The sequence below is a fragment of the Tachysurus vachellii genome, chromosome 4 (genome assembly GCF_030014155.1).
Source record: "Tachysurus vachellii isolate PV-2020 chromosome 4, HZAU_Pvac_v1, whole genome shotgun sequence".
In the NCBI taxonomy this organism is placed as follows: Eukaryota; Metazoa; Chordata; class Actinopteri; order Siluriformes; family Bagridae; genus Tachysurus; species Tachysurus vachellii.
In genome coordinates this window covers 28,747,857-28,773,125 of record NC_083463.1, presented here as the reverse complement: position 1 = coordinate 28,773,125, position 25,269 = coordinate 28,747,857, and the positions used below count along the sequence as shown (strand labels likewise).

Genomic DNA, 25,269 nt, shown 5'->3' with positions numbered 1-25,269 from the left:
CTGATTCCCATGCCTTGTGTGTGGTGTGTAGTGCTGTAACTACTGTATATGGTTAACCTATTATAGATATTTAGTGCATTGTTTGTTTTCAGTGCTTTTAGATCGAAGATCTCCTCGAACGGTTTAACAATTAACAAAACTGCCTCATTTAAACTGGTAGAAAAGTAGCTTTAGTCAAGATACCTCATTACATGCTACAGAGAATAACTTAACTACTTTAAAAATATGTGTTTTGGGGGAACAGATGGCATGCTCTGTGCTAAGAGCTAAAGTAGCACCACAAAGTAGAAAAGCCTTAAGCTTAAGTTTGTCAGTCTGTGCAGGAGATCCGCTTTTTTACAATGCACTCTAGCAAATATTAAATCATGACCCACACCTGGGGACAAACTACAATCTGAAAGGACATCTGCATGCAGTGGAGTGTGTCTGAGAGAGATGGTTTTGTTTTGCTGTGTGTGTGAGATACTTGACTACCCAGAGGTATGGCAATAGTTAATAAGAAAACCCAAATGACATTGCTTGATCTGATTGGCAGAAATGAAGCTACTATTTTGGGAAGGTGAGTAATCAGCACTTCTGGGAATGCTTCATGTGTGTGCCTGTGTGGTTGTGTGTGTGTGACCGAGAGAGAGAGAACGAGAGGGGGGAGACAGACTTTGTTCTGTGTTAATTTAGTGTTTAACCACTTATCTGTTGTACTGTTGAGGCCAAGGTGGTCATTCAAAAGAACAAGAGGTGTGTCCTCTGTGGTTGTCAGTCTCTGTGAAGGAGGTGTGGCTTCTATTTGTCGCAGTTAGTGAGGTGTTGCCTCTGACTGCCAGTCCCATTGGAGTTCTGTCCCATGTGTCTCTGTAGTCTCTGTCCCAGTCCCTGTTAAAGGAGGCGTGGCCCCTGTCTGTCCCTGTTAAAGGAGGCGTGGCCCCTGTCTGTCCCTGTTAAAGGAGGCGTGGCCCCTGTCTGTCCCTGTTAAAGGAGGCGTGGCCCCTGTCTGTCCCTGTTAAAGGAGGCGTGGCCCCGTCTGTCCTGTTAAAGGAGGCGTGGCCCCTGTCTGTCCCTGTTAAAGGAGGCGTGGCCCCTGTCTGTCCCTGTTAAAGGAGGCGTGGCCCCCTGTCTGTCCCTGTTAAAGGAGGCGTGGCCCCGTCTGTTCCTCTTAAAGGAGGCGTGGCCCCTGTCTGTCCCTGTTAAAGGAGGCGTGGCCCCTGTCTGTCCCTGTGAAAATGAGGCGTGGCCCCTGTCTGTCCCTGTTAAAGGAGGCGTGTGATTTAGGAGTGTGGCATCTGTTTTGGTATTGTTCAAAACAGCATTACAAGTCCTTAATATTCAACTTTAATATTCAAATTATTGAGGCTGCATTAAATGAGTTTTTCACACACTGAAACATTAATTATATATCAAGATGCTCATCAGAAGCAGAAACGCCACTACTATTGGTTCGCACCTTCAAATTCAGATTGAAGAGGCATCAGGAGCTTCATACCAATTTCAAATTTGAGTTTAACTATATAACTAATTTATCCAGTGCAGCTGTTGCAGGTTTTTTCTTCATATCTGTAGAGAGCTCAGATGAGATCTTTTCCTCCTGTAGCAGCTTAGTTGCATTATTGATGAGGGCGATGAGGTGACTCGCTGGATTGTAGAACTCCATTTCATTGGAGAACGGATTTATTCACTTTGACTCTGGGAGACAGGCTACAGGAGAATATCTCTCTCTCTCTCTCTCCTCTCGCACATGCTCTCTTGCTCACACAGACACACATGCACACAAACAGCTGGGAGAAATCCTCTGCTCTCTGTCCAGTACACTTCCATTATTGATGAATACTTTTTGCTAGCTAGCCCTTTCCTCACCTTGCCAGTTCCTCTTTCTATCTCTCTATCTCTCCCTCCTTGTCTTTCCTATGCTCCTGCTCTTCCAGCATATCCCTCGTTTAATCTTGTTGTATTATTCAGCGTGGGTCTGTACCCTGGTCTGCTCCAGTGCCTGCTGGCCGTCTGTCTGCCGCCGTTCTTGGGTGTGAAGCAACATCACACTGAAACCAGAGAACAGCACGGGCATCATGTAACCAATTCAGCAGACACAAACTACAAATTCAAAGCCGAGGTGTGAAGTTGAACCGGGCATCAAGAAATCTGATACGGATACCTCATTACATTTAAGCCTAAACTGGCACACATGATGATGTCAGAAAGACTCATCACATTTTGGCCAGTTTTTTTTTTTTTTTTTAAGAACTCAAAATTTGGCAGTCAAAGAAAGTTGTATTTCTATGTTGCTTTGATAAATTACTGTACAGAAGGATAAAAGCAATCCTCTTAAGTCCATTTAAATAAATATTTTAGATCACATCCTTCCACCAATATTTTAATACTTGCATCGTCCCTTCAGGTTTATTTGAAATTTTATTTTGTTTAATGTTGCCCTGGGGGGCACGGTGGTTAGCATGTTCGCCTCACACCTCCAGGGTTGGGGGTTCGATTCCCGCCTCCGCCTTGTGTGTGTGGAGTTTGCATGTTCTCCCCGTGCCTCGGGGGTTTCCTCCGGGTACCCCGGTTTCCTCCCCCGGTCCAAAGACATGCATGGTAGGTTGATTGGCATCTCTGGAAAATTGTCCGTAGTGTGTGAGTGCGTGAGTGAATGAGTGGGTGTGTGTGCGCCCTGTGATGGGTTGGCACTCCGTCCAGGGTGTATCCTGCCTTGATGCCCAATGACGCCTGAGATAGGCACGGGCTCCCTGTGACCCGAGGTAGTTCGGATAAGCGGTAGAAGATGAATGAATGAATGAATGGTTCTATAGGAAATCATTATAAAGTTCTAAATGTATTTTAGGAAGCTGATGGCTAATACTTGGATGGCTGTCACATGGTCGGTATCTAGACATCTAGACGGTATCCAGAAAAACTGTACCTCTCTTTACTTACATACAGATTAAACAAAAAGACAATATTTGCTTTCGATTTTAATTACCTCATTTAAAAGTAGACATTTCAGGCTTTCATTAGACATATGTATCATGTTCGTGTGATAAGTTTTGGCGGAGTTATCAGTTCATGTTTGTAACGCGTTTCAGGAAGATGGTCAAGTTCACAGAGATGTCTGAATGCACAACCTGGTTATTTTCTTTATTTGCCAAAAGCACAGCATGTTGTTGTTAATATGAAGGCACTCAAATAAAAGTAGACACTTCACAGTTTCGAATGATGTATTACATGTATGTGTATGACTATGAATGACGGAGTATTTTAAGTGGACTTCACGTTGAAGAGGAAAAAATGCGCCGTTCGACCCCAGAGCGTTAATGAGTATGTTTTGTCTACATTTCTATGTTTTGTCTTGTTTGAGAGACCACCATTTTGATATTTATTATTCTTGACTTTATTTTTTGGCAATAATCTATATAAGTCCTGTTTAACTAAACCGATTGGTGCACACAATATCAGCTAGCTTTTTTGTCAGAAATTATTATATTGCTTGTCAGAGCTACCTGAAAACTATACTTTTCTGTCTTCCCAGCTAAAGCATTCAAACATGAAGGACATTCACCTGTCAGGAAAGCCTGTTCAGCTTCTGGTAACAGTTAGTTTCACTTCCTGACTATTTTTATCTGGGTGAACTTGAACTTGTTGAATTCAAATCCTCAATCTTTTCAGTCAAAAAAAAAAAAAATCTGATTTCTTTTGACAGTTATCCAGTGGAAAAGCTGCTTAATATTATCTTGCTATTTAGTTTCTTGAAACACACCTGAACGGAAAAAATAGCTGTCTATACCTCGTTATGCCATTTAATTACACACTTTCGACTGTCTGACTTATTCCCCAGAATCAGAAAGGTCTTTATTGCCAAGTATGTTTTCACATACGAGGATTTTTTTCTAGTACAGGAGCTCCACGGTGTAAACATATAGGCAATGGTAAGAAATGAACACATAAATAATAGACAGTTGTATGTGCAAATTGAAGTAAAGATGTGCAAATTCAAATATAGATGTGCAAAATAAAATATAAATGCGTACTTGTAGACAATGTAAGAATAGGGTTTATTCTGTGTATGTTAGGTGTTCATCAGATGTATGTTGAGTGTGTTAACAGAAATTTTTATGTTTGATAGTATAATTTACAAAGAGCTCTAATTCAGATGGGTTGAATGTAAAATCCTGCTGGGAATTGGGTGGGACACAAGACCGTGGGGCATAAATAGGGGGTGGCGAGCTTGGGGGTGTCAATTAAAGTTAAATCTTTTATTAAATGTACCTACATGTGATGTACCATTAATTAGCTTTCAGAGTAAAGAGCACGCAAAAAATGTACCCTTAATACTACCACCCAAGCAAGAATGGTTCAGAGAGTATAAATGTCTGCTGCTACAGTACTAGGTATTAGAAATTCTTCGATGTCTATTGAATTCATAATTACAAATAGGATCTTTAGAAGCCATCTTGATACCATTTTGGTCCTGACTTGTCACTGACCTTTACACGTTTTAACAGATAAATGAAATTTCAGTGGTAAATTATTCATTCATTCATTCACTCACTCATTTTCTATCACTTATCCGAACTTCTCAGGTCATGGGGAGCCTGTGCCTATCTCAGGCGTCATCGGGCATCAAGGCAGGATACACCCTGGACGGAGTGCCAACCCATCGTGACCCACATAGTGGTCAACAAGCAATCTATAGATAGACATGTACAACTAAGAGAAATGTATACCAAAATAGATTCCTGTTAGCAGTACACGTCCTAATTCTTTGTCAAGGGAGCATATAAAAGCAGCCTAACACGTTTGATCTAGCTAAAAGTCTTCAAGCAGCCATGAATATTAAACACTAGAGGTAGGCATGTCACCCAGTGGGGGATTCTTTATTAGGAAAGTGACATGCCTTTGGTGAAAAGCCTATCAACATGGTCCAAGTCACAGCACATCTGTCGTACTTTAAATGAGCGCAAGACGACAGATGGCTTTCAGATTCGAGAGTCTTAACGAAGCTTGTCACTAAATCCAATAGTTATGCATGATCATTAGTATCTATGATTGAGATGTTTGGTGAAAAGGAAATCGATGTGTGCGTCGACATCTTGAGTCAAGGTCCAGATGCACGGTTAAGGAGGTTAAGTTCAGTGGGATTATCATGGCCAGCTGTTGGCAGACAGAGAAAGCATTAAGTGCAACCATGCCCGGGACACTGCAGGGACACAATATACACTAATTGCCTGCACTGTCAGCAAAAAATAGCCCAGATTGTGCTGGGGACCATTATCTGGGCTGTATAAATGGTATGTAATGGATATCGACAGAGGTCAGGGTGGATGTACTCCACAGAGAGCATGTCCACATCTTTGTGTCCATAAAATACATTCCAGCTATTTCTGGAACATTCCAACACCCACCGGGAGACATTGTCTAAGGGCGAGGTCTGTGACCTAGTTTTTTGCACAGAAAGCTGTCCCGTCTCTCACACAGAATAGGTTTGTGCCATTTGTGAGATTTTCTATGAAAAATGGCATGTTACATGAATTGAACAGTGTGAGCCATTTAGGTTGGAATTTCTTTGCAGGCCTGTAGTGTTCTTTTATGGCCTTACAGTCTCCAGTCAGGACAACTGTGCCTTGAATAGCTTGTGTTTTTGTATGTGTGTATCTAGGGCTCACAGTGGGACAACTTCGTTGGTTTTTAGATTTTGTTTGTGTTTGCTGAGAAAGTTTATTGTGTTAAACCCAGTTTTGGCTCCCAGTTGCACCCGGATTTCCTTCTGTGTTCCCATGGTTACCCACTGGCAATATAACAGTTTGAAACTTTCAGAGTTTGATAACCTAGCCTAAAATGATCAAGGTTTTACTTTGCACCCTTTGTAAAAACGAATAAACCGATAACAGGTAATGGACAGCAATACATTTTAATCACTATTTTGAAAATGTCAGTCGGTGAGGTACAATTGTACAAAATTGTTAAAGCCGCGATTACTCACAAAGCCGTTAAGGTTTGTTTCTGCCTCGCCCACTCCTGCAGCAGCTGCTGGTATGATTGACATTAGGAAGGTTTGTTAGCATCAAATTATCATGCACATTTCAATTATGTGTTTCACTTTCAAGCTATTTCACCCTCTGTTTATTATCTGCAAATCTGCCAAAGCATAAGGTCCAAATATTTGGTTTGTTAATTTGACTGGCTCCATGTTTGGCCCGTTCGCAGTCTCATTGCCAATCCTGAGATTTGTGTTCGCTTAGATTAACAGGTGGCTAGAACAACAAATAAACCATGGGGGAGAGATGTAGAGGCTCGATTGATGTGTGTTACAGCAGAAGCAACGGAATGGTTTGGGTTTTTGGCACTGTTGAGAGTCCTGGGGTTTAGAACCAGTCTTCACGGGCAGAGTGCTTGAGGAAACAAAATCCGTGCCTGAATAAACACACACTATAGTCTTAGAGCCGTAATGTAGATCTATTACCGTGATCTATTGCTTTTTGTATTCAAAAGAAATATGGTTAGACAGATGACCCCTAAAACCATGATCTTACTGTATAAATGTCTGACCGGTTAGCATTTTTCTGATTGACAGGCAATTCAATGTCAATTTTTGACCCTGAAACCTGAAAACTACACTTTCCTTCTTTTTCAGATAACGCAGCAGTCAGTCTACATACGAATAAATTGCACCTGGCTGAAAAGCTAATTCATCGCAGGGGAAAGGACGCAGGATGTCAAAGGCACACATTTGACAGTGGTTACTTTCACTTCGCACCCACTTCTAAGCGAACATTGGCCTGTGAATTGATGAACCTCAGCTTTGAGAGCCAATAGAAATCAGTAAGGTGAGACTGTCATCTTTTTAATTTGTATTAAAAGAAATCAAAGATTTAGCCGCGGTCCTACGCGGTCTTTTGCCTAACTTTTGTTGTTCTTTTTTTATTTCTTTGCGTGGCATTCTGGAAAATCTTTTAGCAGGTCTTGACATGGTCTAGTATAGTAGAATTAGTTTTTTTTTTTTTTTTTTTATTGTTCTTTTTCTTCCTGCTAGTGCTTTCTTGTTAACAATGTTGGCAACTTTGGTGTAGCCCAAAGAGAGTGCAGCTAATTATGATCTCTTGGATGCCTGGCTGCTGATGGCTGTGGCATTGTCAGGAATTTAACCCATATTTGATACCGATATTCAAAATATTTTCACTTGCTTAAATGTTTTTTTTTGCCAGCAAATGGTTTCCCTCACACTCTTGTCGTGTCTGAATTGCTACCCTAGCTGCCACCTTATCTGTCATCAGATTTTCATTAGGAGAAAAGAATTCCCAAATTAGTATGGCCAAGGAGCAGACGGATAAGTAAAATTTAGAAGACAAATAAAATTTCCCAAGTTAACAAAACAGCTTACTTGAGCTTACCAGTAGCAAAGAGGTATTGAGTTCATATAGGTGAACTTTGACCTTGCAAATTTAGCAAAGCTTGGAAATATGAGCCACTGTAAGATAGCAGCATGTGCTACTTGTCTCTGGTTTCTAAACGAGAAATATCTAATTTCACTGAAGGGAAAAGGATGTGCTTTAACTTCTGGAACTGTTTTCTTTCACTTCGAGTGGATTTTATTGAAATGACCTTTGATAGGCGGTAGAACCAGATGTGTGAGGCTGTCATCACATTGGTCATTTTAAAAAAAAATGAATGAACTGCTATTGACCCTGAATGATTGCAAACTGAAAAATGAGTCAGTGGAAGATAACAGGATGTGCTGCAGTTTATGATTTGTAAAAGAAAAAATTTGCTTTGCTTTTTCAATGTGACAAATTTTTTCGTATTTTATTGAGTTATTAAACATTGTATCGTTAAAGTTGTTATTATACCTTACTGTATATTGCTATCATATACTGTTGTGTACCAACATTAACACAACATTTTCCCAAAGTCACGTTTTATCGGAGATACAAGCTTTATGACTTGGGAGCAGGGAGATACGAGATTATGCTGTCATCGATAAGAACGGTACGGACACAGACGTCGCTGCTGCCAGCGGTGTTCAATAAAGTCTGCGGTCACGTTGAACCTTTTGACAATGGACAAGGCTTCAATAGTTAACCAAAGCTAATGACTGTAGTTACATACATCTTCCTAAACTCTATTTTAAAGGTTTAAGAGTTATAAGTGATGCAATACAAAATACGATAAGCTGATTAGGCTGTCTAATAGGTGGAAATTAGTCTAATCTGCTCGCAAACTTACCTTTGTGGCTCACGGGTTTCTTTCTGCACAGAAGCATTACAGCTATCGAATTTTTAACAAAACAGACCTACTCAAATGTATCTAACCTAACTATTTTCACTTGTTAGTGTCCAAAAAAGTGTTTTACATGCACAGTGCCAAGAGAGGCATTGTGTATAAGTAGGCTGACTTAAATTCAGTAAAATAATAATAATAAAAACAATAATTTAATAGTGGTATCCAAAACATTCAATTTAATTCAAATATTATATTATGCAAATATTATATTATGCACTATATCCTGCACCACTGTATCCTCCACCACTATTGCTTCCTCTCTCTCTACACTCTCTCCATTGGAGAAATATCCCGCGGAGTGAAGAAGAGGTGGAGTTACGAGCTTTCTCAGACATTTGAAGTGTCCAATGGAGTTGAGATTTGCGCTCAAGCTATTTTCAAGACTTTAGATTGGTTAATAACTTGTAAAAATAATAGACCCACGTGGGGACTGACCAATAGGATCGATATGTGAAAAAATATGAAATTGACAAAATTTGGACATACGAGGTTTCTGCCCGACAGCGACGATATGTTACTTATCCACAACACTTATGTTAGGCATCATAAGGACCTAGCAAGCTGTGCTAGACAATACAGTATGCTGTGACCACACACAAAATGAAACCGATAAACACTAAACTACTAAAAAAAAAAAAAAGAAAGCCAATAAGTGTGAAGTAGAGCATGAACCATAGCCAGTGTTGGACAGTAATGCGTTACTAATAACGCAGTTACTTTAGACAGTAATTAATACTCTAAAGCATTACTTTTTAAATAATATAACTCCGTTACCGTTACCATATGGTGCGGTTGTCCGTTACTTTTTTAAATGAATTCATTTAGGTTGAAGTGTAGCCTACAGCCTAACCTGTTTAAAGCATCGATGCATTGTAGGATTGGTGGATGCCAACCTGTAAACACGAAGACGCCGCACTGTGGGTGTGTTTTTGTTTATTCAAGTATGTGTGGCAGTAATGGCGAGTCAAGGCGAGAGCAAGACGAGTTTCTCAAAAATTTGCTCATTATTTCTTTAAAAAAAGTAACTATAAAAAAGTTACTTTTACCAGTAACGCGTTACTTTTTGGTGTAAGTAATCGAAAAAGTAATTGAGTTACTTTTTGAATGAAGTAACTAGTAACTGTAACTAGTTACTATTTCTAAGTAACTAGCACAACACTGACTATAGCATTGAAATTCTTTCAGTACTGGGTTTCCAAACATGCAGTTTTGACACTCAATCATATAAACCACTAAGGAATGGCACAAACATTAGCCAATTTTACCACGCTAGCACATCTCAGCCATGCAGAACTTGCTGTGTCAATTATCAGGAATTTTATAATAATTAATGTAGCAAACATTTAAAAAGATGCTAAATGTACTGTAACAGAGCATATACTGTATGCACAACTGCAAAGAACAAACAGCTTTTCTTTCTCATTGCCTGGGAACCATATTGTTTAGAGGCAGATGAAGCATTTTATTTATATGGTCACGCTTGTACAGTCTTTCCTGTCACACTCACTCCATGCACTTAACCACCTTCCCTGCTGCTACTCCGTATGTGGAGGGAAGCGGAAGGAAAGCAGAAAAAAAGAGAGAGGGCATGCAGCCCTGGAAAGAAGAAAAGGCCAGTGGGAATAGAAAAGGAATAAAAACACAGAGAAACAGGAAATCAGGCCTGTAGAATAAAGCCACACACACCCTCTTTTTCTCTTTCACTTTTTTTTGCTATTAATACACACAGCTTGTACGGTTGAAGACAAGCCAGAAATCTCTTTTTGACAAGGGTCACATCAGAGCCACAATGGCTTCATTCTCATCACTAGATTTTGTGAAGTTTTTTTTTTTTTTTTCCTTGAAAGTGTGTCTTGCTCTCTTTTCATAACTCCTTTATCTTCCTGTGGCAGACCCAGCTATGACAAATATGACCTCTCTAGATTTAGCTGCAAAATGGAGGGCCATGGGCTCTAGGCCAGAGCAATTTGACATTCAGTCTGTGATGCTATTTCAGCCAGATTGGGTGTCTCTGCTTCTGTCTGGTTTTCCTGCTTAAGGTGGACTGCAATCGATACAGAACATAAAGATGAATGAGAGTCTGGGAGCCATTTAGATGACCTTAAACGATGGAGTGAAGGTCAGATCAGTTTAAAGCAGGACCTTTTTCCCCGAGACAGATACTGTGGGTTGTATACACTTAGTTTTAGTTGCATAGCTGAATCGGAATTAAATGAATCCATGGGCTAGATTAGGAAGTGAGGAAGGCTTGTTTGGGAGCCTCAAAAAATAGAAAAACTTTAAAATCCCAATTTTTCTAATGAAGTTTTTCCTTTTTTTTCCCCCAAAACCCTTTGTCGTCCCCCCCTTACTTCCCACCCGCTCTTGTTTATATATTCATAGGATGAAAATGCGACGCCACAGAGTGTTTTTACTTTGCACCGTGGGGCTGTGTGTCATTTCTTTTCTACACTACTACAAAGCCCTGCATTACGTGTCCCTGCTACGAGAACTTACGGCACCCTACCCAAACATCAAGTCCTTTATAATGGTGACTGGATTCTTCTGGAAAGAGAAGGCCACTCCACTGTCTAGTGCCTCTCCAGAAGAGGCACCCCCACCTGTCTTCAGACCCTCCGAGACCAGGCACCGGGCTCAGGAAGGAACCAGGGGCATAGGTAAAGGAGTGGAGTTGAACATCCCTGAAGAACCAAGAGCACCACAGCCTTGGGTAAGACCAGAGGAACCGCAACAGAAGGATCCAGACCCAGGGGTAAAGAAAACATTTGCTTGTTTATATTACTTTTATGTTCAAAAGGCTTAATATACATGTATTATATACTGAATATACACTCTATGGCTAAAAGTAGTATGGGCACTTGAGTATATGTGTTTGTTAAAGGTTCCATTCCTAAACTATTAATATGGAATTGGCCCTCCATGTCTGATTTATAGTTTATCCCAAAGGTGTTCAGTAAGTTTGAGGTGAGGCTTTGTGCAGGCCTATCAAAATCTTCCACAGCAACCTGGTCAAGTGTCCAAATATTTTTAACCATAGAGTGTAATTTGTACTCATGTTTTTGATCACATCTTTACGTTTTTTTTTGTTTTTGTGGAACGAGAGCAGAAGGAAGACATGAAGTTGATCATGTGGCAACCCAGTAGTGCAGTGAGACCACGATTGGACCTTGCGAGATCAAATGCTCCCAGCATGGTAGTGAAGAAGCAGGAACCCCAGCATGCATCAACTCCAGACCCAGTCATGTTTCTGGGTGATTTACACAAGCGCCACTTCATCCTCCAGGAGGACAGCACCCCGTACTTTGTCCGAACCAAAGCTGGCGCTCTGTGTTTCCGGCAGGGGACAGAGATAGTGCCCCCAAGAGATGATTCTGGGGCAATCAAAGGTAAGCCTACAGTGACTGGGGGTCTTCATAGGAGCATCTTGCAAGTTGCAGAGGACTCAAATACTCAAACAAAATTGGTGGAAGACTCCAGTACCAGACTTAAGCCCAAACGTGGCAAGCGTCTTGTGAAGTGTGTATGCCGTTCTGGTTGGCATGGTCCCTACTGTGGTGTGCCTACAATGGTGTACCACTCAAACCTGCCCACCAAAGAAAGACTGACCCCTCGTGAAAAGCCACGGCGTGTAATTAATGCCATCAACATCAACCATGAGTTTGACCTGCTCCATGCCCGATTCCACGAGCTGGTTGATGCCGTTGACCTCTTCCTTGTATGTGAGTCCAACTTTACAGCATATGGAGAGAGGCGCCCGCTGAGCTTTCTGCAGCTACTGTTCAATGGCACTTATGACTACATGCGTCATAAGATCCTTTATGTGTTCCTGGACCACTTTCCTGATGGTGGCCGGCAGGATGGCTGGATTGCCGATGACTATCTTCGCACTTTCCTTACACGGAATGGCATGAGTCGAGTGTGGGGTGCACGGCCTGATGATGTTTTCCTCATAAATGACGCTGACGAGATCCCGGCCCGCGAGGGCATTCTTTTCCTCAAGCTTTTTGATGGCTGGACTGAGCCGTTTGCCATCCACATGCGCAAATCTCTCTATGGCTTTTTCTGGAAGCAGTTGGGTTCTCTTGAAGTGGTTTCAGGATGCACAGTAGGGATGCTCAAGGAGGTCTATGAAAATGACGGTATCCGCTTGCGCCGGCGCGAGTACTACACCTTGCCTAATTTCCGCAGATATGAGAATGACACAGGACACATCCTGGTGCAATGGTCAGTTGGAAGTCCTTTCCACTTTGCCGGGTGGCATTGCTCCTGGTGTTTCACGCCTGAGGGCATTCACTTCAAACTTGTATCTGCCCAAAATGGTGACTTCCCCCGTTGGGGCGACTATGAGGATAAGCGGGACCTTAACTACATTCGTGAGCTTATCCGTACTGGGGGTTGGTTTGATGGCTCTGTGCAGGAATACCCTCCCACGGACCTTAAAGAGCACATGTATGCCCCCAAGTACATGTTAGAAAATTATAAGAGCTATCGCTATCTGCTGGAGAACCCTTATTTTAAGCCTGCTCTGAATGGGGGATAAGGAAGAAAAAAGGTGGGGTTTAGGTGTAGTTCATCTGGATAATAATGGAAAATAGGGTCCCGTGGACGTTATCAGGGGAGGAAAAGAACCAAACTCTGCCTACATCCCTTTTCCCCTTTCTTACTTATTGGATCAAACCCCAAAGGTTTATTACCATTATCCCTGGCAGAGAAGGGTGGGACCAGCCATGGCAATGGATGAACATAAGTGATTTTTTTTTTTTTTTGTTTGTTTGTTTCTATTGCTGTTTGCTAAGTGGATATGCAGAATCCATCAAGTGACTGTATCAGACCACTCCATTAATTAAGAATTTATTACACTATGACCCTTTGTGTGATAAGATAAAGAGAAAGAGTGTGTGTTTGTGATTGGCCTTCATGGTTCTTGGTGCACTCCTATAATTTTTGCTTGCAGTTTTGAAAAATGAAAACTAACTATACAGATTTCTCTTATATATTTGAATCTTTTTTTAAAAAGCACACTAGGCTGATTGTGGCAGTCAGTGGATCAATTTCTATATGAAAGAGATAAATTGAAAAAGAGTTCTAAGTTTAATTAGTATATGAATGCAGCACTTTCGGGTCAGACACGGCTCCGATTGCCGAAGCCAGTGTGGTGATGTACTTTTGCACTCTTGGCCAATAGCATGAAGTGCACTCCGAGGGTTCAGTTATGGAAAACGAAAGATGGCATTCTGCAGAATAGAAAAGGAAAGGAAAAAAAGAAAAAAGTTGGAGCAGGGAGTACAGGGTAAGATAGAAGTGGAGAAGAGGCCAAGAGTAGGTCTGTCCGTTCCCCTGCCTACGTAAAACCCAATACATTATGGATGGTGGTAATGTGTGGCACAGCAGGAGACCATTAGAGTTGAAGAGCAGGCCACAGAGGAGAAGAAAATAGTCCTTCCTTCCTATCTATCCTTCTCTCCCTGCTCATCTTTTTGTCGTGAGGCAGATTTTGGCATTTTAAAATATTTGCTGGGGAAATGCAACAAAAACACAATTAATTATTAGAAATGTCAACAAACTCTTGTGACAAACCCATTTGAGTTTGAAAGATTTTTTTTCAGCATTACAGGTATATGGAATGTTATGGAAAAGTATTACAGTTACACATAATCCAAATTTTCATGTCCATTTCTTGTCCAAAAAAAATGCAAAAAGCAGGACAGCCTGGAATGGGAATACTGTGAATGGGAATATGATTAAAATTGCTGTGAAATGGACAGATTTAAATGGCCAGTGGTAAATACTCCTTACATCAGGTGCTGTGGGTGGTGGAAAAGTCAGGGCAGCCAAGTGAAAGAAAATGCACACACTTTGCAATATAGAAGAAATTCTCAATGGATACGTGTTCAACACAAGATTTTTCATTAGAAACAGAACTTATGGGACAGCATGGCTAGCAGTTTTCATATGAAGTCAAATTTGTGTATGGTCTATCATAAATCATCCAAGCTCCTGGTGGCAAAATATCTGGATATATGGATAAAGTCGATAAGAATGTTGCTATCTAGACAAGCCCAAATTATTTCTCATATTATCTTCTCAAGCAGCAGTGTGTTGTGTCATTGCGGAAGCGTGAAAAGCGGGGTAGTAAACTAGTAGTGATACGAAGGGAGGTAGAGGGAGAAAAAGAGGGAGTGAGCGAGATCAGCAAAATCCCAGCATTCAATTGAGGTCACAAAGTCCTTAGCATGGGGCGTCCACATCCCGTGTGTGTGTGTGTGTGTGTGTGTGTGTGTGTGTGTGTGTGTAAGAGAGAGGCAGTGCTCCCTGCTGCAGCAAAACCACTCATGAGTGCCAAACGAAAGCAAAGCAAAGAACGGACACATTTTCTATGCATTTTTGCTTTTAACTAAATAACCATGGTTCCTGCCATGTTTCCTGTTCCACAGTGCATCCTTCTTTCTGTCAAAACTTCTCACTGTATCTGACACACACACACGCACAAACACAAACAATCACATTCCCCTCCCTTGTTCATCTTCCTTGCCAGTTTTTGAGCTTTTCCTGACTGCCAAAAATAACCTCGGCTTAATGACGGTGGGATTTTTCACCTCCTCCTCCCCCACCCTCACATGAGCTGTTTGTGTATGGTTTGTACCCTCCTCTGTCTTCACATCAGAGGATGATGAGGGTTTGATGGGCATCGTGCTCTACCGGGCACACCAAGCTCTCCCCTGCTGTGTCAGGCTGGGCTGTTTCCATGGTGACATGCCATCCTGCCTGCAAAGTGAACACCATTCAGAACAATGGGGCTACGTTTGCATGCCTGAATGAAACTTCGATCTGAGTGAAAGGGGTTTAACAGTAACCTGTTAAACAGATGAATAAATTGCAGTGTACACTTTGAAATCAGAACGATTAGCATGGATCTAAAATTCAATCGAATTAGCAGGATTTTGCTGATAAATTTGGCAGCTACTGAAAATGGACCCATCAAAGCCACAATTTTGTAGTAGAATATCCCTGAACATGAAATCTTTAAGTAATGATTTTAGGTAATTCAACTACTTTTTGCAGAGAACACCTAACACACTGAGCTACCATAAGCTACTGTTATAACATGGACACTTAATTCCACGCCTTCTATACATAGTGGATTATATATAAAACATACTCGTAAAGATCGATTGGTATTTGATGTAATCAGTTATTCTTTTACAGTTGAAAGAGATCAGTGAAACCCCTTAGCACAGCTTTATTTTAGGACCATAATTTGACTATTACAGGGCACGTGGCTTAGTGTTTAGCACGTTCGCCTCACACCTCCAGGGTCGGGGGTTCGATTCCCACCTCCGCCTTGTGTGTGTGGAGTTTGCATGTTCTCCCCGTGCCTCGGGGGTTTCCTCCGGGTACTCCGGTTTCCTCCCCCGGTCCAAAGACATGCATGGTAGGTTGAGTGGCATCTCTGGAAAATTGTCTGTAGTGTGTGATTGCGTGAGTGAATGAGAGTGTGTGTGCCCTGCGATGGGTTGGCACTCCGTCCAGGGTGTATCCTGCCTTGATGCCCGATGACGCCTGAGATAGGATGATGAATGAATGAATGAATGAATTTGACTATTAAAATATTAGACTATTATCATTAGTTAAAATGTAGAATATTTTTCACTATTAATTGGCGACATTTCAACTCAAAAATCCTGTTGATGATCAAATGCGTCCCTATTTTAAAAACCGTGTCTTCACGTTCCACACTTGGTTTGAGTTCTGTTAACGGATTGAATTCTTTTTGCTTGACTGAAACCTGTACATGTTGTGAAACGGAGCTCGGGTGACTCAGCGAGGAGGAGAGTTTAGGATGTGTGTTTGACTGAAATCTGAAGAAGGATGCTCTAGATGCCTGTGTTCTGCTGTCATCTTTTGCTCTCTCTGTGTTACTGACGTAGTTTCTCATTCCCCCAAGTGTGCACTTGCTCTGAGCGTTGAGCCAGAACAGCAAGAGGATTAAGAGGAAGCGCATTAATAGCGTCGCCCTCTAAGCTGCTACGTTTGGGACAAAGCTCCTCTGTGCCCTGTCACATCTGCAATGCAGCAGTGCTGTGTTTACAACAGGGATCCTGGATCCTAACACGCGTTACAGATGCAAACGCACAGCTGGAAATGCGCTCACTTTGGTGACACGTCAGCCAAAGTGAGTCACTGTTGAACGATAACATAAGTTTAAAATACTTCTATACTTCTGGGCTATGCTTCATTCAGAAAGAATGAAACCCCTGTGGACTACTCTCACTCGGTTCCTAATAAGCACGTGATTTTTGCCACTTTCCTGCATCCCTCTAAACATTCTTGTAAACTAGCATCGTCATAACAGGTTACTTAACTAGTAACCAGCTTCACTAGCAAGCTAGCTGGCACTTTTACTTCAGAACTAGCTGGATAGTGTTACTAGATTTAATAACACACAATAGTTTTTCTAACAACATAACATTAGCTTGCTTGACAGCAAAATTAGCTATTGCTGTTCATGAAAGTTAGCATAATATTAATCTGGACAATTAAGTAGCTGCTTTTCATTACACGTAATTGTTAGCCTAAAGTACGCCAGCCTTTATTGATGAGCTTTTGGGTTGGGTTAAACAATAGAATTGTTAGCCTATGTTTTGTCCGTGAAATACATTATGTGGTGTAATAGTTAGCATAATGCCAGCTAGCTTGCTAGCAAAACTGACTCCTTTGCTTATTACAGTAATACAAAAATAATGCGCTATAATTATCTTGCTATTATCACGATGGCTATTTGTCTCCTAGCTTTAACTAGTTTTTAAATGGTTTGACTCCTTATTTTGGCTGCTTCTTAGCTGCCTCCTTGTTTTGGCTGCTTAGTTGCTTCTTGGCTGTCTTTTTTTTTTTTTTTCTTAAGATGTTTCCAGCATTTTGACATTCAGCACTGAATAGAAATAACCGATCAGCTTTCAAGGATCCCCACAATATTTAGGGACCCAGGCAATTTCCCGTTCTATAGAGATGTTCAAATTAAAATATAACATCTACTCTTGTTGTGACCGGGACATGAAATTCACTCGGGCAAAAACAGGACGTGCGCTACATGACCAGATTATGATGATCTGATACGGTGACAGAGAAGATAAGTGTAAGAATTGCGCTGCAGGAAATCTTTGCCAGCGTAATATAAACTTCCACAGGCAACTGAAATCAGAAATATGATTCTCGGTTCTGAAGGAGAAGGGGGAGGGTAGAAAAGCCTTGATGTTTTCAGTTTGGAATGTTGGCTAAGAGAAGGAAACTGCTTCGCTTTAGCTTCTGACAAAAATGCAGCAACATGCCGAATGTATAAGATGTTGAAACTGAAGTTGTGATGTTCTCTAGTGTATTTTATCCAGAAGTCTTAATGTACAAACCCACAAGTTTATGTACAAACTCACTCCACTTTAAAACAAGCATTAAGGATTCTCCGATTCTGATTGGTCGGAATTTGTTTAAGATTCTAAAATTCATTTCTTTAGTAACTAACAATTAAAATGCGCACTTATAAATGTGTTCTCTGTAATTTGTACATTTGCTTACAAAAGAATGGCTTTTGAGGGATTTCAGTTCATTGGTTAACAGATAAGGTGCATTTTATTGTCTTAACTTCAGAAAAAGAAAAACAGAAAGAGAGACCGTTTCTAGCTGTTGAAGATTGTAAGAAGATCAAACCTCTTGCATGGACGTTTCACTGCAACAAAATTATAAGCAGATATAAAGTTTGTTGTGATGTTCTTTATTAAATAAAATATTGTTAGAAATACAGTAGGAAATTGCTGTGGAATGAGAGGATTTAAGCACTTCTGGACATGTTGTCATAAGAATGTAAAGACTACTGAAGCTCACTTTTTATCAACTAGTGCTCTAGAGAAGGAACTAAAAAGGTTCCTGGAATTATGGCCTTATACAACAGTTTGTGTGGAACAAAATGCAAAGATTTTGTATCATGGCTTCTTGTTGTGAATATATATCCCAAATTTCAGAATTTTGGTAAATGTTCCTGTGGTGAAAATGTAGCTAAACTCCTAAAAAAAAATTCCTGTGGTGAAAAAACGTTGGTCACCTGAAAAGGTTCCATCCAGTGTGCTGGAACCCCTGCAAAGTTTCATGGCACGGAAAAGCTTCCAACGTCTCTAGAGGTTTTTTTTTCTAATGGTTCTTGTGTTGAATATATTGCCCAAAGTGCTGGTATCCCTGAAATGGTTCTTGGGATGAATAAACTCCCCAACTTCCTGAATTCTTCTAAAGGTTCATGTATAGCCAAAGTTTTTGACATTTTCCCAAGGTTCTTGTGCTGAAAATGTTCCCAAAGTGCTGGTATCCCTGAAACGGGTCCTGGGATTAAAAAAAAGTTCCTCAGTTCCTGACAAGGTTTCTGAGGTAAAAACGTGCCTATACAGAGAGACTGAGGGAGAGAAAGAGGGAGAGATAGAATGCTGGCTTTGTTTGTTTAATGAAAGTCTATGAATCAAAACACGGCATCCATTTTAATGACCTTATAAATGATCCAATTATCTGACTTCTTATAATAGGTGAGGGCAAATTAGCTCAAATTGCTTTGATGCTTTTTTTTTTGTCATCCATCCTGAGTAGGGGGATGGGGATGAGTGTTCAGTGGAAAACAAAAAAGCTTGGAAAGCCGGCGGCATTAGAGGAAATCTATTTGGGCTGCTAGAGAGTGGATGGTTCCTGAGAGGCAGAGATTATTTCTCTTTACATCATTAAAGTGCCACATTTTATTCGACTTTATACAACTTATACAGGCTTGTGAGTTAAGACGGAGTCCCGGAAGACTTTCGTTTGTTTGTTGAACGTGATGTGAACGAGGGATAGCTTGCTGATTTTGGCTGCTGCCCAAACCTGTGGCTGTTCTTACTAATCATTGTAGAAATTTCTCTTCTATGGGAGTTGCACTAAGGATCTCTCTCTCTCTCTCTCTCTCTCTCTCTCTCTCTCTCTCTCTCTCTCTCTCTCTCTCTCTCTCTCTCTCTCTCTCTCTCTCTCTCTCTCTCTCTCTCTCTCTCTCTCTTTCTCTCTCTCTCTCTGCTACAGAACATCTTTGTCTTCTTGGGGTTTTTTTTGCTATTCACTGTCAGTTGTAATGATTTATTAGCCAGTTGTTGTACATGTCCTCGTCGGTGTTTACATGAATTTGTTCTTTTAAAAAGTTAGTTATATTATTAAAGTTATTTCTGGATGTGTTTATCAAAATTAAAAAGGGAAAAAAGAGAAGGTTATGGAGCGGAGATTTATTTAATCTATATCACCAGTAACCTTTTTTTTTTTGTTTTGTTCTATCACTGTCTATCTGTCTTTGACTTGTTCCTGTCTGTTCTTCCTGTTGATGTAAAATCAACATTTTGTGCTGATATTACTGAAACGTATCTGATATGCACTTGTCTTTTTATTATTATTATTATTATTATTATTTTTTAATTTTATTTTTTGATTTTTTTTACCTGTGAATTTTAACCCAACTATCAGGGATTTCTACCTGTCTACAGTATATGGTGAATCTTTGTGTGTTTTTTTTTCCTTCTGTTTTAGGAGGTGAAGGCATGAAACAGTTGGATTCTGGGGGGAAAGAAAAAAAAAAAACACCACCTAATCAAATTATATTTTAACACAGAGCAGCAGTGAGGGTACAAAATGTGTGTGTGTTTGTTTCAGAGCGTGTGTGTCCCATATGTTGTGTCAGAGTAGATCAAAAGCGGTATTGATGATTTTGCATCCAGCGACAGATGGACGGACACACGCGCGCGCGCACACACACACACACACAAACAGACTCAGAACACGCATCTCAAACCATTACCTGATGCACTGTGTGTGTGTGAGACTCACCACACAATCTTTCACATTTGACTTTTCTCCTCTGATCCACCATTAATTAGGTCATTATTCAAGGATGCAGGTCTATTCACGTACTGTGTATAATCTATATTATCAACTCACTCACTATGGAAGTCCAGCGAGGCCGTTCTGTTTTGTTTTGTTTTTGTCTCTTCATTCCTGTTATTTCCAGATCAAATATGAATTGAATAATTGTTAATTTATGAGAACACGATTTGATCTGGTGTAATTTATCCGGAAAACTGAGAGAAAAACGGTCCAGTGAAAGATAAAGTTTGGTAAATTCTTCAGCGTCGAGTTCAGTCGTGGATTTAAGAACATTTTCTCATGAATTATTTTTGTTTAAGTGGTGCAGAAGAAGTGACACAATGACTGATGGCCTCTATGGATTTCACTAAAGCGCATCTGTGTTTATTTTCTATTTTCTATTTTTATTTTCTGCAGTGAATCGTCCATCAGGTTTAAATGTGAATCTGATGTTATCAGTGAAAAAACATTTTTTTGGATTTTTTTTTTTTTTATTTTATTTTAAATTCAGTACATTTCTGTAATATATTCAGTGGTTTATACTCACGGCAGCTTGCTTTTTGTTTTTATTTCTCTGAAAATCTTTGCTTTGATAAACCAAAATTGTTTTCCTGTACATTTTTATCAATCGAGCAGTTTTTTTTCCATTGTTTCTTTATGACCTTTTATTTATTTCTTTTTTTTGGTTCTTTTGCTATTGTTTAGCCTCAAAACATGACCAAACGGATCACAGTTATGTCACTCGAAGTCAGATCGTAGCCACTAGAGGGCCCAAGACGCTTCAGATGAACCTTTTCAGCCATCAGTCCCACCGTCTGTCTCACTGCAGCGTCCAAAAGTGAGTGATAAGGCACACAGTGATCCCTGCTGACCCTCAGAGTTTAATACAAACCTTCAGTGTCAATAAAAACTTTAGTAATCTCAGATCCGGGTTGCCAGATTTCAACAACAGCCTTCCTGTGATTTTTGTAATTCTTTCTTTTCTAAGAGTTTCTGGATGTATTTTAACATTACTACACAACCTACAGGAAGGCAAGAGCAGTCTTGTCATGTGTGTTTTTTTTTCTTTTTTTCCTCTCAAGCGGATGTGGTTAAGAAAAAACACCCACTCAGTGTAATTGTGTATGTTTTCAGTGGCTTGGCATCTCCTCTCTTCTCCTTTCGTGCTCACAGTTCTGCATTTCTTTCTGCATTTGTGTCCCATTCAGGGTTCAAACCACTTCACTAAAATATCTTTCTCAGCAGAGTGAGAGAAAAAAAAGAAAAAAAAAAAAAAAAAGCTGATGTATTTACACAAAAGAGCGCAGACATTTTTTTTTCCTCCTCTGTGGGTAAAGATGAAAGAGTGTACATTTAAGAATTAATAAGAAAGACCTTTTGTTCTGTATATGAATGGCTCTATGTTAACCTGAACAGAAAATTAATGAACTCTATGACAAAGAAACTATAATAAATTAATTTTAAAATTGTGTCATTGCTGTGACTTGGGGATTCTTTCTAAAACTGGTTTGACGATAAATAGGAATGATCCAAATAAAATCTTGGATGAATTCTGTGATGGGCTGTGTGATAAAATACGTGTCCATGACAGATATGTTGAAGACATCGGTATCATCCTTACGACACCAGTACCATCCGATCTTCTGCTTGAGTTAACCATGTTAATATTAATAAGGATATTTCTGCCTAATTCTAATGCTGCGTTCACACGTGCGAAGATTTTAACACTGCATCCCAGTAGCTGTACAATGTACTTGCCGTTCAGTGCTCCTACTAATGGTTGCTATGTTAATTACATTTTCAGTTTTAAAAATGAGTGTTTTAGCGTTTGTATATAAAATTCAGGAGTGTATATATGCCTCATGTGATATGGAGAAGCAGTTTTCCTTGTTTTCCTTTTCATAGATCACCTACATGCTACTGTCTTCCCTCATATTGGTAATATACAGCCCCACGACTGTTATGACTCTGGACGCACCCACATCTAGTTGCTATGCAGTTGCTGTTGCTCGTGTCACTGAAGAATTGTAGCTCTCGTTGAAAAAGAATCTTCGAGTCGCTGAACATAGCACAAGCCTAGCATAAGGCTTCCTCAGATTGCTGAGAATTTAATCCAAAATTGCAAGATCGTCATATGATCAAAGAGATCATGCCAATCTCAGCTCCAAAGAATAATTACAACGTCTGTTTTTCTTGTATCCAACTTGGAGGTTAATGTGTTGGACCACAGATCAGACGGTAGTGAGATCAGATCCCAGGACCACCTATAGTACAAGCTGCCAATGGACCTTAATCCTAAACTGTTCAATTGTATAAATAAGATAGAATAAGTCACATTGGATAACACATTTGCATTAGCAAAATGTCATCAATGTGAACACAGAAGTCTTTGTCACTTATATGTTATAGTATAGTGAAATTCTTTTCTTTGCATATCCCAGCTGTGGTCAGAGCACAGAGTCAGCCATTATAAAGAGCAGAGAGGATGAAGAGACTTGATAAAGGCTCCAACAGAGGCAGCTTGGCAGTGCCAGGGCTTTAAACCACAACCTTTTGATCAATAACCCGGGGCTTTGCCATGTTGTTGAGCCATGACTGCCTTAGTGTGCGAAATGAAGATATTTTTTGGCTCACATCTGAAGGCTTGCTTAAACAGGTATGTCTTTGACTTTTGTGCAACGAGAAACGGTAACACTGTGGGTTATAGGATCATAAGAGATGATTTGGAAACTTGGGAGCAATATCTAAAAGTAATATGTTTTTTTTTTCCACTTTAGAGGTGTGAGTGATTTTATGTTCTTTCCGATGTTAAATCTCTACACAGATACAGATGATGTCCAGTTGTAGTGATGGAGAAATAAAGGAGCCACGGTTCTGTCTTGCCGGCTAATTTGTTTTCGATCTCTTGCCAGCGAATAAATCCAGTCTCTTTCCAGCCGACATTGTAGTAAATACGTCGGGGAAGCCTCTAGAGGGCGTTTCACGGCTTTCTTCGTTCTTGTTTATGTAGCCAATCCTCTGACTCTGGTAAGGTCAGATACGGGTGGAGCTCCACCACAGCGCAGTGACCACAAAGCCTCTGCTATGCTGTTTGGAAATAACGTCCATTTCTATTTAGAGTCAAAACGACTTCAGACCGTATCATATACCACAACACCGAGATCATCTGGTTTGTGTGTCAGGAAAAAAAAAAATCCAGCTATTTCCTGTCTTTGTTTCGACGTTCATTGTTTTTACAACTTCTGTTAAGTAAAATTTGAACCGCTTAAAAGTTTTTTCTGGCCTTTGTCCAGGTTGAAACTTTCCTTTCTCAAGTATCGAGTCATTATATATTGCCCAAGAGCTGCAGGGACAATGAGGCCCTTTTCCTGATGTTAATTATCCCACAGCTAGGTCGAGTTTCTTACTCTGTCTCTCTTTTCATGTCCACATCTCTTTCTGTCTCTGGACTTTTCTCCATCTGTTCATTGTCCGGCTTGCTTCAGTGTTTTCGCTTTAGCTCAACAAGTACTGCACAATGAAACAAAAGGAGATATTAGGACAAGACTTCTTTCTCAGACTTCTTCGTATTCCTTTGATCTTTTTAACACTGTGTCCCCAAATCCAAGCATAATCATAATCCATTTAATGACAGCACAGTCTGAACTGCATGTGTCTGAAATTAGTCCTGCAAATCCAACACACTTGTGAGAAGTTTTGTGGGAAAAAAAACCAAGTGGATTCATTTAATTTACTTTACCATTCTTTATATCGTTGTCGTTTCTAATTCCTAAAGATGCAGTAGGGATTTTTTTAGAAGTTTTGTTTAGAACGTAAAAATTCATTTAAACAATTCTGAGTATACCTACATGATTTGCAATATCATGTTGTAAATATATCTGGATAGGTTCTCTGTTTCAGGTTTTCCAGTTATATTTTTCTGGCCCAGAAATTAGCCCCAACCCAACTGCTAAAAAAAGAGCTGTTTGGTTCAGTCATGCTGCTTTATCATTGCTGTTTTACATTTTACCTAAGAGCAGAGAGACCTAAAATGATAGCTCTTTTTAAAGGTTTTTTATTAATTCATTCATTTATTTTCTACCGCTTTATCCGAACTACCTCGGGTCACGGGGAGCCTGTGCCTATCTCAGGCGTCATCGGGCATCAAGGCAGGATACACCCTGGACGGAGTGCCAACCCATCACAGGGCACACACACACTCATTCACTCACGCAATCACACACTACGGACAATTTTCCAGAGATGCTAATCAACCTATCATGCATGTCTTTGGACCGGGGGAGGAAACCGGAGTACCCGGAGGAAACCCCCAAGGCACGGGGAGAACATGCAAACTCCACACACACAAGGCGGAGGCGGGAATCGAACCCCCATCCCGGGAGGTGTGAGGCGAACGTGATCACCACTAAGCCACCGTGCCCCCCAGGTTTTTTATTTTTTAGTTTTTTTTTATTTTATTTTTTTTTTAAATTAGCTGTGTCCCCTGCTGATATTGAACTGATCAGCCATGCATTTTTCTATAGAATTGAATTCTTGGCTGTGTTTTGCTCACAGATAATATTTTGGGTGTAGAAACACAACCTAGGGTTCGTCTGTGCATTATTTTAAGGAACGGAAAGAAATGAAAATCCTGTTTAGTGTTGCACGTGCTGAGAATGTACAGTATTGTGATGTCATAAAATATAAGCACCAGTCATCATCCAGTATGCAAATGCAGGCCATGTAAACAAACAAATCTAGAGAGGTTAATGAAGAAGCGCATAGGTTTCAGGACACTTGATTAACATTTGCTGGCTTCTGGTACTTTCTGTATTAATTCTTCTTATGAGTGCAACATTGAGGCTTTATTATTCAATATGTGGAGAAAAACGGAAAATCTTTCTCAGGCTCCTCCTTGCGAGCAGGTTATTTCCAACCATAACACATCTGATTCGTTCCTAAGTTCTCAGTGTTGAAGGCAGACTTGCTAAATTATGCTGGACATCATTACATGCTCCAAGAGCAGATTTAGGCATCGTCGCTTTAGTGCTGCAAGCGAAGCCGGTCAGATCAGATAACTGCAGCATATTTTCTGCTCGTCTCTATATGTGTCCTGATAGACTA

At 40.3% G+C, this 25,269-nt stretch overlaps 1 protein-coding gene across 3 annotated transcripts in view; it reads left to right on the top strand.

The window, feature by feature from the left end:
- Positions 1-21,636, top strand: part of mgat3b (beta-1,4-mannosyl-glycoprotein 4-beta-N-acetylglucosaminyltransferase b) — a 52,276-nt gene extending 30,640 nt beyond the window's left edge. For 2 of the 3 annotated variants that reach the window (XM_060868780.1, XM_060868781.1), the window contains exons 2-4: positions 6,614-6,806; positions 10,642-11,011; positions 11,366-21,636. In XM_060868780.1, coding sequence (XP_060724763.1) covers positions 10,643-11,011; positions 11,366-12,799 — 1,803 coding nt within the window. In that variant the 5' untranslated portion in view covers positions 6,614-6,806; position 10,642 and the 3' untranslated portion in view covers positions 12,800-21,636. The remainder of the gene's footprint in view (positions 1-6,613; positions 6,807-10,641; positions 11,012-11,365) is intronic. The other variant, XM_060868782.1, reaches the window with a different exon arrangement.
- Positions 21,637-25,269: the final 3,633 nt, after the last annotated feature.